The sequence below is a fragment of the Hemitrygon akajei genome, chromosome 14, assembly GCF_048418815.1.
Source record: "Hemitrygon akajei chromosome 14, sHemAka1.3, whole genome shotgun sequence".
Taxonomy (NCBI): Eukaryota; Metazoa; Chordata; class Chondrichthyes; order Myliobatiformes; family Dasyatidae; genus Hemitrygon; species Hemitrygon akajei.
In genome coordinates this window covers 63,891,441-63,908,398 of record NC_133137.1, presented here as the reverse complement: position 1 = coordinate 63,908,398, position 16,958 = coordinate 63,891,441, and the positions used below count along the sequence as shown (strand labels likewise).

The following is a 16,958-nucleotide window of genomic DNA, read 5'->3' as shown; positions in this document are numbered from 1 at the left end:
TTAAATATGTGCCATCGCCAGCTAGTGGGCAGATTAGTTTGTTGTATTGATGATGTCAACATTTAGCACAAGAGATGGCCAGGTTTCATTACAAGTAGATCTGAAGGGAGGAGAGTGCTGGCAGCAAATAAATGAATGAGTGTGAAGTGGGAGGGGTACAAAAAGCCAAGTTTTACTCAAATAGGGAAGAGGGGTGGGAGGTTCGGGATTGTTGGTAGTTTTTGTTTATGTATTTCCAGAATAGGCATTAGTTAGAGACAGAAGGTACTGTAACTCTGAGAATGAGTTCTGGGAAGGGTTGAGTGGATGACTATCAAGGTAACTTTTGGGCATCCGGACTACATTTAGAACTTGGATTTAAGTTCTTTTACTACTAAAAGTTTAATTTTTTGAATAAAAATACATTTTTGAATGTAATGTGTTTAATATTTCTGGTCTGGTTTGCATCTCCTAGAAATGTATCACTGTTTTGCTAATGGACTTCTCTCAGTGTTTGGAATTAGTATGTGCAGATTCACCTTGGAAAGAGTGTCATAACTTTGATGGGAGTATGTGCAAAACAGAGGATAAAGTTACAACTTTGGAATAAATCTTAAGATTCAATTTTGAAAGCAACAGCATAATGTTTTAGCAACACGCACAAAATGCTGGAGGAACTCGGCAGGTCAGGTAGCATCTATGGAAAAGAGTACAGTCGAGATTTCAGTCCTGCTGAAGGGTCTCAGCCCGAAATGTTGACTGTACTTTTTTTCATAGATGCTGCCTGTCCTACTGAGTTCCGCCACCATTTTGTGTGTTGCTTGGATTTCCAGCATCTGCAGATTTTCTCTTGTTTGTGATAGCACAATGTTTTAACTTTGAAAGCAACCTATGTAATGTTGACTCCAGAAACAGTATGTAGAAAAATTGCTTTGGTCGTAATCAGTGTGTATTTAACCAGAAAGGCAATCCATGTTGTTTGTAAGGTGTACAGTTTCATTGCCAGAAGGAAAAATGCACAGTTTAACTTTGGAGAGAATGGGTTCATGTTAATCTTGGAAGGAGTGATTAGATAATTAGCTTTGGACAAAGTGCATTCTGTTTCGACCACGAGAAAGCTAATAATTGCAGCAGCAAGAATGTTCAGGGGGCTGCAGTTCATAAAAGGAGGCCATAAATCTGATTTTTAACTTAATTTTCTGTTTGGAACATATGCACACTGGGAGGGTAGCATCGATGAATTTAACCTAAAAACAAAATAATTAATTTCCAGCAATAAACTCCCGCTGAGTTCCTCCAGCAGATTATTTGTTGCTCCAGATTCCAGCATCTGTAGTACCTTGTGTCTGTATAATTAATTTGCAATTGACCAGCTGGAAAATTGATGAAAAATAATGTCACTGTCTCATGTTCCAATATTGTTTCAAACATACTGAAAAATGTATCAGAGATTTACAAAAATCTAAATGTTCAAAGTTCACAATAAATTAATTATCAAAGTGCATATGCCATATACAATCCTAAGATTCAGTTTTGTGTGTGCATGTGTGTTGGTGTGTGTGATGGGTGGGGTTTGTGTGCACTTGTACACGCGATCACGTGATCAAAACATCAATGTGAAAGCTAAGTAAAACACAAAATGCTGGAGGAGCTCAGCAGGCCAGGCAGCATCTATGGAAAAGAGTACAGTCGAGGCTTCAGGCTGAGACCCTTCATCAGGACTGGAGAAAAGAGATGAGAAGTCAGAGTAAAAAGGTGAGGGGAGAGGAGGAAGAAGTACAAGGTAGTAGATGATAAGAGAAACCGGGAGATTGTTGAAAGAGATAAAGGGCTGGAGAAGGGGGAATCTGATAGGAGAGGACAGAAGGCCATGGAAGAAAGGGAAGGGGGAGGAGCACCTGAGGGAGATGATGGGCAGGTAAGGAGATAAGGTGAGAGAGAAAAATGGGAATGGGGAATGGTAAAGGAGAAGGGGGGTGGGCAATTACTGCAAGTTGGAGAAATCGGTGTGCATGCCATCAGGTGTTGCTCCTCTAATCTGAGTGTGGCCTTATTGAAGCAGTACAGGAGGCCGTGGACTGATGTGAAAGCTAAAGTGCTGGGGACACACTACTGCCAGCATCCTGAGAATTCACCCAGACACTGAAGAAAAACATTTACGAGCTGTAAATGCTATGCACTCATCTTTACAACTCACTAAATAAAATTCATGAATGGGAGAATGAACAAATAAAATGTACTCCATCTGCATCAGACTGAATTCCTACGAGTGAGGGGTCACTGGCTGTAATTTACCTGACCTTGCTGAAGACACTGAGCTTTTCTCGCAAGTTCATGCACAAGTTATGCAGAGGTCAGTCCAAGTGACTCCACATTGACCTCGTTATGAAGAGCTTATTTTATCCTTATAATTTGTACTATGTGAATCATGATTATGCATGTGCTCTACATCACAAATTAAACAAGTAATTAGGAGAATAAATTGAACATTTTTATCTAATTTATTATTTTAGTTCTGAAGTACTTTGCTGATATGAAGCATTCTGTGGCCCAATCCTGATTTGACTCATTTTTTTAAGAGTGTCCAATGACATTTCTCCGTGAAATACTGTTAGAAGATCTCCAGGGAGTATGTCATGTGGCATGACACAAATAAAAATACAACATCTATAAATGACTGGCACTGCACTTTTAATCTTGTTCCATATATAAAATCTCTTCCTGTGCAGATTTGTTTTGGTAAGGAAAAGATCTTTGCCAAAAATAATTGTTTATATTCAGTACAGTTGCTTAGGACTGGTACACATTGTTAGTATGGTGCATTTTAGTAAAGAATCTAAAAGGCACAGTATAACTAGTGGTAAGAGAAGGTTAAATTATCCTGTTCTACATTTCTGTGCATGTATTTTAATGCTTATGTTAATGTCCATGTAAGAAAACGTCTTTATAATGATATGTTGATACTTTGCAATAATTTTTACTATTAATGCCTGCACAGTGTTTCAGCACTTACACTGAGCACCTCGCTCGGTATTAATGTTTCATCAGAAGAGCAGCCTTGGAGGCATTTCCCTATTCTGGATGAACTCAGGGCCAACATTTAAAGAAACAAACATAAGCAAAGTTTAGCAGATGCTGTAAATCTGAAATAAAAGGGAAACGATGGAAATATCAGCAGTTTGAGAAAAGAGAAAGCGGGACAAGATAGATTTCTTGAATCACTGTCATTGTTCTAGAGAAGGCGCACCCAGAGACCAAAAAAACGAAATCAGTCAGTTTAGAGAGGAAAAGGTAATTAGAACTCTAAGGGCTGATTTCCTGCAACTGAGCATGATAAATGCAGGAGGATTAAGGAGTGATGAACCCCTCCTACTTGGTTTTCTAATCATTTAAATGTTTTTCTGTTCATTATATTTTGCATAATATAATATAATTTTGTTCATCATATGAATTTTATCTCCTTACCGCAGTCACATTTCCTCCTCCTTTCTTCATGCACTTCTTTTCCTTCAAATATACAGATATATTCAGTTAACGTTAAGATGCTGAATCTGTGTTTTTGCTCGATGGGATGATTCTATTCCGCATGGATAGGAACTACTTGTCGGATTGCTTATGATAATAAACAATCTTGAATCTTGAAATGATGACTGATTCAGCCTGCTTTATTGTTTCTGATCAGTCATTCATTTCCTTATAAACTTCTGCTGGTGAAATTTAGACTATTTCCTTTATGAAATTTGGCTAATACAATGGATTCTGGTTAATTGGGACACATCGGAACCAGCATATTTTGGCCCAATTAGCCAAAGTTTCATGGAAATAGTAAATAGGTATAAAAAAAGAAAAACTACCATTTAACTGAGAAGCAAATTATGTATTTAAATACAATACAATACAGAACAAATTAGAACACTACCAATGCCATTACAGCACTATAAAACTGTGCATTAGTTCCTAATAGTTATCGATAGAAGCATATCATCCATGTTCTTTTGATTCTCTGTAAATGAACAAAATCAGTGCTGACTCCTGGTACAGATAATGAACTGTTGCCATCCTTTCAACGACTGCATCTCCCAAGTCTTTATTTACATTGTAACATTCAAAATGATTGGCGATGCCTTCAAATTCTTCATAGTTTCTAACTTGTTGAAGCAGTGAAATTGTTTCATTTTTACTCCTGTCATTTCTGGTGTCTCCATGCCTGAATGCTTGAAACCATGATGAGCAAAACAGTTCTAAATTGTCTTACTGCTTATTTCTCGCCAACTATCAGTGACCAAAAAATTCACTGCTTTTTGAACATAAGCACACGCAACTGGCGCTGTTTGAAAACTGTTCACTTTAAGCATGGTGTAGTCTCTAACAGGCACACAAGTGCACCGGACTGATGCTAGTTAGAAACAGTTTGGCAACAAACCCCTGTCCCAATTAAGTAGCATAGTATCCCAAATAAAGGAAGTCAAAGCTATTTTCTTTCATTTTTATTATTTAAATGTTGTCCCAAATAAGCATCTGACCTGATTAACTGATGGATCAATTAACCAGAATCCACTGTATTCCCATATTCCTGGTTACTAACTTGCTGAACAGTGATCATTTTTTTCTGAATTACCTTATGAAGGCCTCTCATAAATCTGGATATTTTTATCATGTGACTTGATTTCATATTCTTCTAACTGTAAGTGTCCCATGTTCTCCAAATTGCCTCTTAACTAAAGGCTAATGTCTTTGGAATCATTTGGTTTTCCTCTGATTCCAGTTTAACCAGGGCTTCTTGATGCCACACTCAGTCAAACGCTGCCTTGTTTACTCTCATTTCACCTCTGGCATTCATCTCTTTTGTCCATGCTTGGACCAAGGCTGGAATGAAGTCAAGAGCTGAGTGACTTTGGCAAAACCAAAATTGAACGTTTGCAAGCTGGTTGTCGATTAGAAAGTTTGTTTGATTGCACTGTTGAGTATCCCTTCTTTCACTTTGCTGCTGACCAAGAGTAATGAGGTGGCAATTTGCCAGGTTGGGCTTGTCCTGCTTTTTGTGGAAGGGATAGATGTGGGCAATTTAACACATTACTACACAGAAGCCAGTGATGGATCTGTACTGCAACAGCTTGCCCAAGTGTAACTCTCACTTTGCCCAGTGGCTTAATATAGGACCTGGCCAAACTTAAGAAATCTCGTTTGGGTGGATGCTGCGCGATGTGTCCCCTGTTACAAATCAGTTCCCCAAAATGACAAACAGTACACAATATGCGATTAAACGATTAAGCTTTATAACTCTTACTTTGACTATATGGCTAGTAGAGAAATGAAATAAAGGAAATAAAAGGCCCAATCTTGTTAAACAGTCTGTGCACAAAGATGGAGCTCACTCATAGGCCGATCGTTTGCCATCGATCTCCTCTGATCATCGCTGCCCTTCAGACCCTCGCTCCGAGTCCACCCCGTCTGGCGGTCTACCAAATTTCTCCATTCGCATCTTCACCTCTCTCTTTCTCTGGCAAAAGCCCATGAAATCAACTGATTCCAGATTCACAAGACAGGGCAACAAAATCCTGATTGGCTAACCATGCATATCACAGTCCTGTTATCTCCTGCCATAACCCCAAACATTGCTGCTACAGAGAAACTGTTACTTCAGCAGTGAACATTAAAGAGAAGCCATTTCATTAGCCTTAGCGGTGAAACATTACAGAGAAGCCATTACAGCGTGTTACACAAGAGAATGGCAAGTTGAGGAGCACATCTTCAATACTATTGCTAGAATGATGTCAGGGTATTGTGAGCAGCTTTGGGCCGTATATCTAAGAAAGGATGTGCTAGCATTGGAGAGGGCCTAAAGGAGGCTTACAATAATAATCCTTGGAATTAAAGGGTTAATGTATTTGGCTGTGGAGGTCTAGTCATTGGGAACATTTAAAGCAGAGTTTGATAGTTTCTTGAATAGTTAGGGCATCAAAGGTTTCAGGGAAAAGGCAAGAAAATGGGGTTAAGAGGGAAAATAAATACCTCATTGTTCAATAGTGGAGCAGACTTGATGGGATAAATGGTATAATTCTTCTCTTGTGCCTGATTGTCTTATTAGCCAGAAGAGGGGAGAGTGAGGGCAGCAAATAGTAATCATTAGGAGGCTTCTTTAGCCAGGTCTAACTGAATGCCATGAGATTTTGGAGTCAATGTTGAAGACTCCCAGGACAGTTCCCTCTCGACTGTACATCACTGTGCTACTGGTTCTGCTGTAAGGAAAGGATTTACCAGAGATGTCCTGGAACATTTCTATTATCTGCAGCTCCTTGGTTTCTCTTTGCAGTTTTACTATCTAGGAACTGTGAGGCTAATTATCCAAGCTGTTAATTAGGCATAAATCACATAGCAACTCAAACTAGAAATATGCATGGTTAAACACAAAATGTGCCAATTGTTCAATATGTTGTACCATGCCAATAAATTCTCTATTTAAACTCCCCAGCTCACCACTGCAATAGTATATCAATTAACTGAAATTTCTATATTTGTATAATACGTATAAACTAAACTTACCAAAATTAAGGCTTGTTCATTTTAGACTGAGAAATCCTCTTTCACATGACTCAAACAGTAACGCTACCAAACAAGCACCCTGGAAATAAAAATAAACTATAGTTTAAAAAAAACTTTTTCTCTTTCTTTCCTGTTTTTCTCTCTTAACTTTGACATTCAGTGATTCAGTGGCATTACCAACACCGATTCGCTGTCATCAACACCCAGGGCTCCACTGTACCAGCCAAATAAACATTATGGCTATAAAAGAAGATCTGAGGTTGGGTATTCTGTGGTAAATGACTCACCTCCTTACATTGCAAAGCCTTTCCACCACCTGCAAGACACAAATTAGGGAAGGTCAAGGAATATTTATTTTATTTTTTATTTAGTGATACTGTGCGGAGTAGGGCCTTCGATCCCTTTGAGCCACACAGCCCCAGCAACCCCACAACCCCAATTTTGCCCAAACCTAATGCTGGGGATAATTTACAATGAACAATTGACCTACCCAGTACATCTTTGGACTGTGGAAGGAAACGGGAGTACCCAGGGAACACCAATCCATTCCATGGGGTGGGCCTATAGAGCCTCCTTAAAGAATGGCGCCAGAATTGAACTCTGAACTCTGGAATGCACTGAGCTGTGAAAGTCTCACACTAATTGCTATGCTACTGTTGGCCCTCCATTTGCCTAAGTACATGCCACTCTATTTTCCATTTGCCTAAATATGTTTCAATTCTCAAGGAACATAACACGTCCAGAACAAAGCAACCCACTTGACCGGCACCCCATCATCTTTTTCCACAAAGATGCATGATGGCCTTAGTGGAAGCCGCATACAAGATGTACATCAGTAACTTGCTTAGACTACAAGGAAAATGCTTCCTAAATTTGTAAACCCCACCGCCAAGTGGGACAGAATTTTTGGTACAGGGAAAACTACCACTGGCAGATTTCTCTCCAAGTTGCAAATGTATTGATTTCAAAGCTCAAAGCTCAAAGTGAATCCATTGTCAAAGTACACCATATATAACCTTGAGATTCATTTTGAAAAATATTGCCATTTCTTCATCATCAATGGGTGTAGGCCCCATTCCTACAGCATTGTGGGAGTTCTTTTACCAGAAGGGGTTGATAAAACAATTCACCATCCCTTTTTCAAGGACAACTAGAAATGGTCAATAAATGTTGGACTTGCCACCAGTGTACAGTTTCCTAGAAATGAACGATTTAAAAAAAAAATGTTTTTTTTCCATCCTCATTTCTCTCTGTAATGGATTTGACAATGAACTTGCTCTAGCCAAGGATTATTTAGATTACATGAGGAAAATAGTCACTGAATGAGTACTGTGATAATGAGAAGTGTAATTTAAAGTCTAGTTTAAATTCTCAAATACACAGAAAATGCTGGAGGAATGCTGAAAGTCAGGCAGTGTGTACGGAAGGGAATAAACAGTCTGTGTCTTGGGTCAAAACTTTTCATCACGACTCATGTACCCCGCTATAGATGCTGCCCGACTTGCTGTGTTCCTCCAGCATTTTGTGTGCATAGCTCAAGATTTCCAGCATCTTCAGAATTCTCATTTTGCCTGGAGGTGCTAAAACAACACTGAGGGATTACCAAACTCTGAATCAAAAGTTATTTTTGCAGAGCAGTCTATGTAATGTCCACTCATGTGGTTGTGGCGGGTGCTGTCTGAGATGATAGGTCCTTCAGGATAGCTCAGAGATTGAAGGAGAAGCAGATATTTCTTGCACATGGCATTGGAATACCTTTTGGGTGGAGGTGTACAAGATGAGGGATGTCTTCTACTTAGAGTATGTAATGTGTTCCTGTGGTCTTCCCATCTCATCTTGTTGCGGTGTTGCCTGTCTTATCATGTACTCATTCTTCCTGCAGACTAAACAAACCTATAGATCACACAGAGGCAACAGCTCAGGAACAGGCCATTTGGCCCATCCAGTCTGTGATGACCAAGAAACAACATTTACACTAATCCTATTATATTATCCCCAATTTCCATCATCTCTCCCACCTACCCCCAGTTTCAACCACTAGGGGCAATTTATGGTGGTCAATAAACCTCCTAACCTACCCCTAATTTGCTAATTGATGTTAGGAACAGGTGTTAGCACACATGTCCTCCATCAAAGTGCACTAAATTTATTTAGTTTATGTAGCCAAATTTGCTCGCTCTCCGCGATGTCCACTCCTCTCTCAGGGTGCCGGAGCCTTTTGCTGTTCTGTTGTTGTTTAATTTAAACATCGGTCCAGAGGACTGAAAAGTCAGAGTGTTGGTGAGGGCCAATTTTGCTTGCTCTCTGCGATGGTCACTCCTCTCTCCATGGCGCTAAGGCTATGAAGACTTCCCTGGCTGCTGTACTCTGTGCCCGCTACTATGATGAACTGATAAGCAAGGCTTTGGGCCTACTCTGGGGTTCGGATCTGAGGAGTCAGTTTGGTTCAGAATGTTGGGGTTTGCTTCAATTGTTTGCATGATTTGTATTTTTTCCCCTTTCACTTGCACATCGGGTGTTGGTCTTTTATTTTTTTCTTTGGTTGAGTTCTTTCAGGCTTCTTGCTTTGTGGCTACCCGTTGGCAAGCCAATCTCAAGGTTGTATAATTTATACATTCTTTGATAATAAATGTACTTCGAAACTTTGAATGCTAGTGGGTAATTTAAGTGGGTAATAGCCCTATAAAATCTGCTGAGCTGCCATTCCTAGCACATGTATCCTTTGGTGATAAGTGCAGGTTAAACCAATGCTTCAAGTGTAATTATGTCTTGGACATATTGGAGGCTCTCTAGCACACAAAGTATCAGGAGGAAATGTCCTCCTCCACAAAGGCTGTGTAGAGCTTATTAACAGATCATCAACCCAATTGAAACCAGTCACTTGCCTTTTTCACATAGATCTCAGGCTACGTCCACACTAGACTGGATAATTTTGAAAACGCCGGTTTTGGATAAAAATGATAGGCATCCACACTATGTGTTTTTAAAAATATCTCTATCCACATTGAAATGGAGATTTGGGCGAATCTCCTCCTACTGGGCATGCGCAGGACACATCTACCGGAAACAAGCAACATGTTTGGTGTCGAATCTCGCCATAAAAGTGTGTGTTTGTGTAGTTACAGACTAGAAAAACTTAAAAGGATGGACAGCTGTTGGCTTTCGCGCAGGAGAACTCAAAAGTGAAAAAAAAAATACTGAAGTGTACGGAGGCAACCGACAGGGAGTTCATGGACAGATTGACCCGGCTGATGACAAACATTGAAAAACTGACTAACTCTGTCGCATTAATAAAGCACCTTGTTAAATGTATAAAACATGTCTGCATCAGTGTTATTTTGTATTTCAATACAATGTTACATTAGACTGTAACATATCTATTGTCAGAGAAGTACTTGCATAAATAGGAAAACCACCTTCATACGAGCAAGGACAGACAACAGGGCAAAGTGAGTATACTTAGTTATTCAGTAAGCTATGGGTCAAAGTACTTGGTGAGTACATTTCTAACTCTTCTGGCATCAGTTTCGTTGCCGTCTGTTCTGAAATTGTTAGGTTGCGTTCAAGAAAACAATGAAATAGTGCGCTGCTGTCTGACAGCATTTTTAGATTTCTCTGGTTGCCCCGTCCACACTGATCCAGCCAATCCGACGTTTTCAAAATACACACTTCGGAGAGCGTTTCTGAAAAGCTCCGGTTTTGGGGGATGAAAACGCCGTTTTAGTGTGGACGAAGGGTAAAAACGAAGAGAAAAAGCTTCGGTTACAGATTTATTCGGTGTAGTGTGGATGTAGCCTCAGATACTCTGTGGAGAGCACCACACTTTCTCTGTTTCACATTTTCATCAACACCCATTATCTACCTCATCATTTTGCCCTCTCCTTGCACTACTCATTTATATTTTTACACTTCTTATTGTAATTTACAGTATTTTTTATGTATGGTACTTCACTGCTGCCACAAAACAATACATTTCACAACATAATAAACCTGATTCTGATTCATTACCAGGTCCCAGGTCTTACCAGCTAGGCATATTCTAGCCATTTAACTTCATTGTGGGACTGCAATTACAGCTGGGATTGAGATGCACGCTTGCCATTATTTATTTATAGAGTTACCAAATGTTCATTGTCTACCCTACAAGTTGAAAGAAATGTAACACAGATTCTGCAAGTGTTGGCTGACTAACTTGCAAAGTCAATCATTTTGTGTTTGTTGTTGTAAGAAATGTGTTTGTTTTTCACATTCACTATCAGATCTTCATGAAGCTAGTTGAGAGGATGAAATGGTTTTCTCACAGAAGGAAATAGATCTTAGATAAAAATGCTGTAGCCATATGGGTATAAATTGAGCATATGAGTTCTTTTGCAGTCAACACAAAGTGATAGTCTTCTTTGCTACGTGGGTAAAATAAGATTCAAACAAAAAGACATACAGGACACATGAGCGAGTTAATTTTATGGGAGCGGCTTGCTTGGCAACATCCATGAGGGGATGAGGGCTTTTATCATGCACAGCAACTTTGTGTAGCTGATCCTGGATGGTACATTATGTGAAGCTCAAACTTATTTTTGGAAGTTAAGGGTCTTTTACCGAAATGAATACTGCCAGTGGCATTTAAAGCCCATTTGACAGAGTAGTACATAAAGCATTGTAGTCACTCAGAATGATACCTGGCAAAGGCACAGTCAGCACTGGAGGAGGTGACTTCCATTTCCATTGCTGCCGCTGCCAGTACTCTTCAGAGAGTCTGGATTCTTATTCAGACACAAGCTCCTGGCCTTTCAGCTTCTGATGCTCTTGTGAAAGGCACTCCATAGTTTTTTATGAGTTTTTTTTTAGCCAAGGTCTCTCCGCATAATTAGACACTTGTGTAATTTCTCAAGAGTTGGAAACATATTGAGTATGATTGCTGCATGAGGGTAAAGCTTGACTATCAGTGGAGTGACCACCCTCAAGGCAGTATGCCACTTCAATTCAGTCACTGTTTCAGGCGTTGATGCAAGACTCACACAGAGTGATCCCAGCACTGTCACGACTGGCAGCCCTCTACTGGGAGGAAGTTGGTAAAGAAAACACTGCAGGTGCTGGAAATCTCAAAAAAAATCCTGAAATGCTGCACCTACATAGCTTGTCATGTAGTATCCCAAAAGTCCAAGTTTATTGTCATTCAACCATACACAGGATACAGCTAAACAGAACAATGTTCCTCAAGCTCCAAGCTGCAAAATGCAGTGTACATATCACATTCAGCACACAAGATAATACTAACACTTTAAAAAAGCATTCCGAAGATGTACAAATTGACAGAAAGATGAAAGAGAGTTAAATATACAGAAGTATTACTGCTACTGCTGCTGCCATAAATAATGTGTACTAGGTGGTAACAGCGTGTTCAGAGGTCTCGCACGCTGGGGTAAGAGGCTGTTACCCGTCTTGTTCTCGTACTGTTGTACCTTCTGCCTGACGGTAGGAAGTCAGAGATTGTGGGAAGGAAAAGGAGGGTCCCTGACAATGCCGAGGGCTCTGTGAATTATGGTATATGTCCTAGATTGTGGGGAGAAAGATTCTGATGAGTCTCTCAGTAATCCTCACAATCCGTTCTGGGGTCTTGTGGTCAGTTGCCTTGCAATTCCCATACCAGACAATGATATGGCTAGTCAGGACACTCTCGATAGTCTCTGGTAGAATGTGGTTCGAATGGGTGTGTTGAGTCTTATCACATCAACCTCCTTAGGAAATGAAGGCACTGCTGTGTTTTCTTGACTAAAGAGGTGGTGTTGAGGGACCAGGTGAAATCATCCATGATTTGCAGTCCAAGAATCTTGGTGCTCCTGACTCTCTCTAGACAGGAGCCATTGATGTGCAGTAGGGAGTGTTCAGACTGCAATGTCCTGAAGTCTGCAATCATCTCTTTAGCCTTGTCCATGTTGAGGCTCAGTTTGTTGTGTTCACACCAGTCCACAGGCTGCTTTATCTCCTCTGTGTAAGCTGACTCATCATTGTTGCTGATCATTGTATCATCAGTGTACTTGATGATGTGGTCAAAGCTGGATCTAGCAGTACAGTCGTTCGTCAGCAGTGTGAAGAGCAGTGGGCTGAGCATGAAGCCCTGGGGTGTAGGGGAGGTGCCATTGCTCAGTGTGATGGAGTTAGAGGTGTTGCTGCCAACATGGACTGTCTGAGGTCTCTCTATCAAGAAGTTCGAGATCCAGTTGCAGCCGGAGGTGTTGAGAACAGACAAGGACAGTTACCCACATCATCTAAGAGGTGATTTATTGAATACTGAACTGAAGTCAATGGATGCCATTCTGATATAGGAGACACCATTCTCAAGATGGGACAGGACTGAGTAGAGGGCAGCTGCTACTATTATCATCAGTGGACTGATTCCGGCAATATGCAAACTGATAGGGCTCCAATGTAGTGTGAAGTTCAAAGTTCAAAGTAATTTTTTTTTATCAGAGTACATACATGTCACCACATACAACACTGAGATTCTTTTTCTGCAGGCATACTTAGCAAATCTATTAGAACAGTAACTGTAAACAGGATCAATTGACAACAAACTGGGCAGATGCAAATATAAATTAATAGCAGTAAATAACAAGCATGAAATCACAAGATAAAGTGTCCTTAAAGTGAGACCATTGGTTGTGGAAACACCAGAAATAGAATGAGTGTATTTATCCTCTTTTGTTCAAGAGTCTGATGGTTGAGGGGTTGTAACTGTTCTTGAACCAGGTGGTGCGAGTCCTGAGGCACCTGTACCTTCTACCTGATGGCGGCAGCGAGAAGAGAACATGACTGGGTGATGAGGATCTTTGATGATGGATGCTGTTTTCTACAGCAATGTTTCATGTAAATGTGATCAATGGCTGGGAGGGTTTTACCTGTGATGTATTGGGCTGAATCCATTACCTCTGTAGGATTTTCCATTCAAAGGCATTGGTGTTCCCATACCAGGCTGTAATGCAGCCAGTCAGCACACTTTCCACCACACATCTATAGAAGTTTGCCAAGGTTTTTGATGACATGCCAAATCTCCACAGACTCCTGAGGAAGTAGAGGCGCTGTTTTGTTTTCTTTGCAACTATATTTATATGATGCGTCCAGAACAGGTCCTCTGAGATAGTGACACCCAGAAATTTAAAGTTACTGACTCTCTCCACCTCTGATCCTCCGATGATTACTGGCTCTTGAACCCTGGTTTCCCTCTCCTGAAGTCTACAATCAGTTCCTTGGTCTTATTGACATTGACTAAAAGGTTGCTGTTATTATACTGCTCAGTCAAATTTTCAGTCTCCCTCCTGTAAGATGATTCACCACCACCTTTGATACAGCCCACAGCAGTGTTGTCATCAGCAAACTTGTGTATGGTGTTCAAGCTGTACAAGGCAGGGTTTAATGCAGTTCATGATCAGCATTCAAAGCAATTCATAATTATTTAGGTCAGTGCCACTGAGTTTGTTATTAAAGCAGGTTACCGTTGACCTCTTGGGCACTAGGATGATGGTGGCAGCCTGTAGGGGCAGTGGACTATTTCAGAGAAAAGTTAAAGATGACCGTGAGAATGTCTGCTAGCTTGACTTTCTAAAGAGAAAGACTTTCAATGTTTCAGGTTAATGACCTTCCATCAGAACAAGAAGAAGTGAGAAATCCATCATGTTTAACACTGCAGCGAAGGGGCAGGAGTGAAGAGAGCAAAGGGAATGTCCATCACAGTATGAGGGAAGCACTGGTAGAGGTGGGCTGGTTGAAATGCCAGACATAATGGAGCATATGAAAGTCAATGCAGAGTGGACATTGACAACAAAGATAAAAAAACTTCAGGGTTCAAGATTAAAGATTGTTTAATGACATTTCCAGTACACAAGTGTAAAGGAGAAAGAAATAATTGTTACTCTGGATCTGATACAGCACAAAAAAAACCTGCACCCAATAAGATAAAGAACACAATACTAAAGAAAATACAATATTGTACATATAAAGACACAAGTTTGTTTATATACATATAGAGTGACACTAGGCACTGGAGAGTCTGTACATAAGGAGACTGGCAGAAAATGATAAAGTAGTGGTGGGGGTTTTGGGTGGAGGGATGGGTTAGTGGGTGGAGGTGTTGATCAGCCTAATAGCTTGGGAAAAGTAACTGTATCAGAGCAAGAGGCAGCAGTAATCAGACACCTGCCCCTTTTGATCTTAATATGTTTATTTGACATAATCCTTAAGAATACTTTTATGTACTAAAATGTTCAGAGAGTATAGGCAGTTGGAGATCCTCTGATCTTTTATGTATTAGATGCAAAGTTTGCAATATGAAGCAGTGATTTTCACAAGGAAAGGAAAGATTAATAAATTTTGTGGGAAGGAGAAAACACCACAACTTTACGTGTATAAGAAACAGTATTCCAAGTGTTGAAAACATTGGATACCACTAATTTGTAATTCCCATAATAAAATGAAAATTGTTCATTTTCATTAGAGCGTGTGGTCTGAAGGCCTTTGGCTTCAGCCTAATGCCGAAGTACCCAATAATTGGTGCAGTCATTGTAACAATACAGCTTTAAGCACACTGCTGATCTGTTTCTTTGAATTTTTGAAGTCTATTTTTTTCCATTATATTATGATTTTATTTTTATTGCCATTGTATTTTCAGCAAATGGGTTGTCCTGTGATGGCCTATCAGACCTTTGCATTGGAAAATACTGATCAATTAACTTGATCCAAAGTGATTTGTGCTGCTCCAACCTTTTCCTTCGCACATGCTTATCTTCCTTGTGTTATGTCTTGGAAAGTTAACTGAATGATAGGATTGGTGTATTTTGGCCAGAGTACTCTAGCTGTACAGTTGTATTGCGGTATAACATGAAATTGATGTATTCTCTTCTGGTTTATAGGAAGAAAATGATTTGATACATTATCCCTTCTGTACACCTGCTGCTAGACCCAGGATGAAATAACTAATTCTGAATCAGTGTGTCCGAACATGTTGAGTAGAGCCTGAACCACAAGAGTAGAATTGGAAGAAAAAGAAACAGGTACATAAACACATCGGAAAAAATGGATCCCACACACTCTGTATCTGCTACTGTGTTAAGAGAGAACCCCAATCCTGTTCTGTAACTAACGTTCATGCACCATTTTGAAATGTACATGTTCAGGTTTTGACTATTGTATTTTTCTTCTCACCTTTTAAATACTGTTTCTTTTGGTTTTAATTTAATCTTACACAAAATGTGGAAAACTTGTACATTACAAGGAAATTAATTCAATTTATATAGATGTTCTTACTATCCCAATCACACAATATACCTTTTACATATCATTTCAACCGTTAAAAATCTGAGAGCTTTTATTTGGGCTGCAGTTATCCAAACTAAAATTTAACTTGTGGGGTCTATTATCCATTGTGGACAGTAAATACTGTTCTGATACTGTGGGTTTAATCTTGTGGGTGAATTGTTCAAATATCTATTTTTGTATATATTATATATGTTTTATATCAAATGATTGAGTTTACTAGTGATATATTAATTATAAAAATATAGGGTTTAGTTAAATAGATTTCAATTTCCTTGGAAGACCTGTTCAGGGTGACAGTGTAGTAAATGTTTCAGTGAGAAATTCAGTTGCATTTTTACATGCTATGATTTGTTAGTAAAGGACTAATGCATCCTGTTTGCAAATTTTTAATGCACTTTTGTCAGATCATTGTATCACTGTAATTAAAGACATCTACCTCAGTTTGATGTATTCACTCATTTTTCTTTTATTTATGTGCCAATACATTTTTGACATTATTATATGTTTCTGTTTGGTGAAGGACTTTGGAAACCTCTACAAATACCTCAACATCTTTGCCTCAGGAGCCAGAGGTTACTGTGAAATGACCAACAATACCTTGGTTATAAAATACAAATCAAAGAAGAGAGGTTATGATACCAATATAGGTACTGGGCATATAAAACAAAATGAGGGATTAGGAGAAACCTTGCAACATTACCAGAATATTGAGTGCCTTGCACATGTGATAGCCAATGCTTATTTGATTATATTATTCAAAGTCATGCAGGATTAATTACCTCAAGATTTCTCAAGTTTCTCTGTGCAGAGAAACTATTGTCCAAAATTAGCAAGAAAAGGGGGACCTAAATTGGAACTTAAAAGAAGGGCCTTTCTCTCAAAATTTCTGTTTTTATATTAAGGAATAGTAGCACTATTTCCCCCATTGCATTCACTATCTTCTTGTCACTGATTATCTTGAAAAACATACAATGCAAACAGCTAATCTGAATCTTCTTCGAAGTACTCAACTTTAAATTCTTATACCTGCAATACTAATATCCACATATCACAATTGTATTTGTGATTGTAATCCGCTAACTGTTGTATCTTCAAGTGAACAACCTATGTTTTAAGTAGGCTATTTG

The 16,958-nt window shown here is 39.4% G+C and overlaps 2 protein-coding genes across 2 annotated transcripts in view; both read left to right on the top strand.

Moving 5' to 3' along the window:
• Window positions 1-9,723, top strand: part of tprkb (Tp53rk binding protein) — a 188,015-nt gene extending 178,292 nt beyond the window's left edge. Inside the window, exon 6 of the mRNA XM_073066247.1 lies at window positions 9,642-9,723. Coding sequence (XP_072922348.1) covers window positions 9,642-9,708 — 67 coding nt within the window. The 3' untranslated portion in view covers window positions 9,709-9,723. The remainder of the gene's footprint in view (window positions 1-9,641) is intronic.
• LOC140738640 (potassium voltage-gated channel subfamily A member 3-like) overlaps window positions 1-16,271 on the top strand; it is a 66,851-nt gene extending 50,580 nt beyond the window's left edge. The window contains exon 2 of the mRNA XM_073066244.1: window positions 15,426-16,271. The gene's annotated coding sequence lies outside the window, so the exon portion shown is untranslated. The remainder of the gene's footprint in view (window positions 1-15,425) is intronic.
• The last annotated feature ends 687 nt before the right edge of the window (window positions 16,272-16,958 follow it).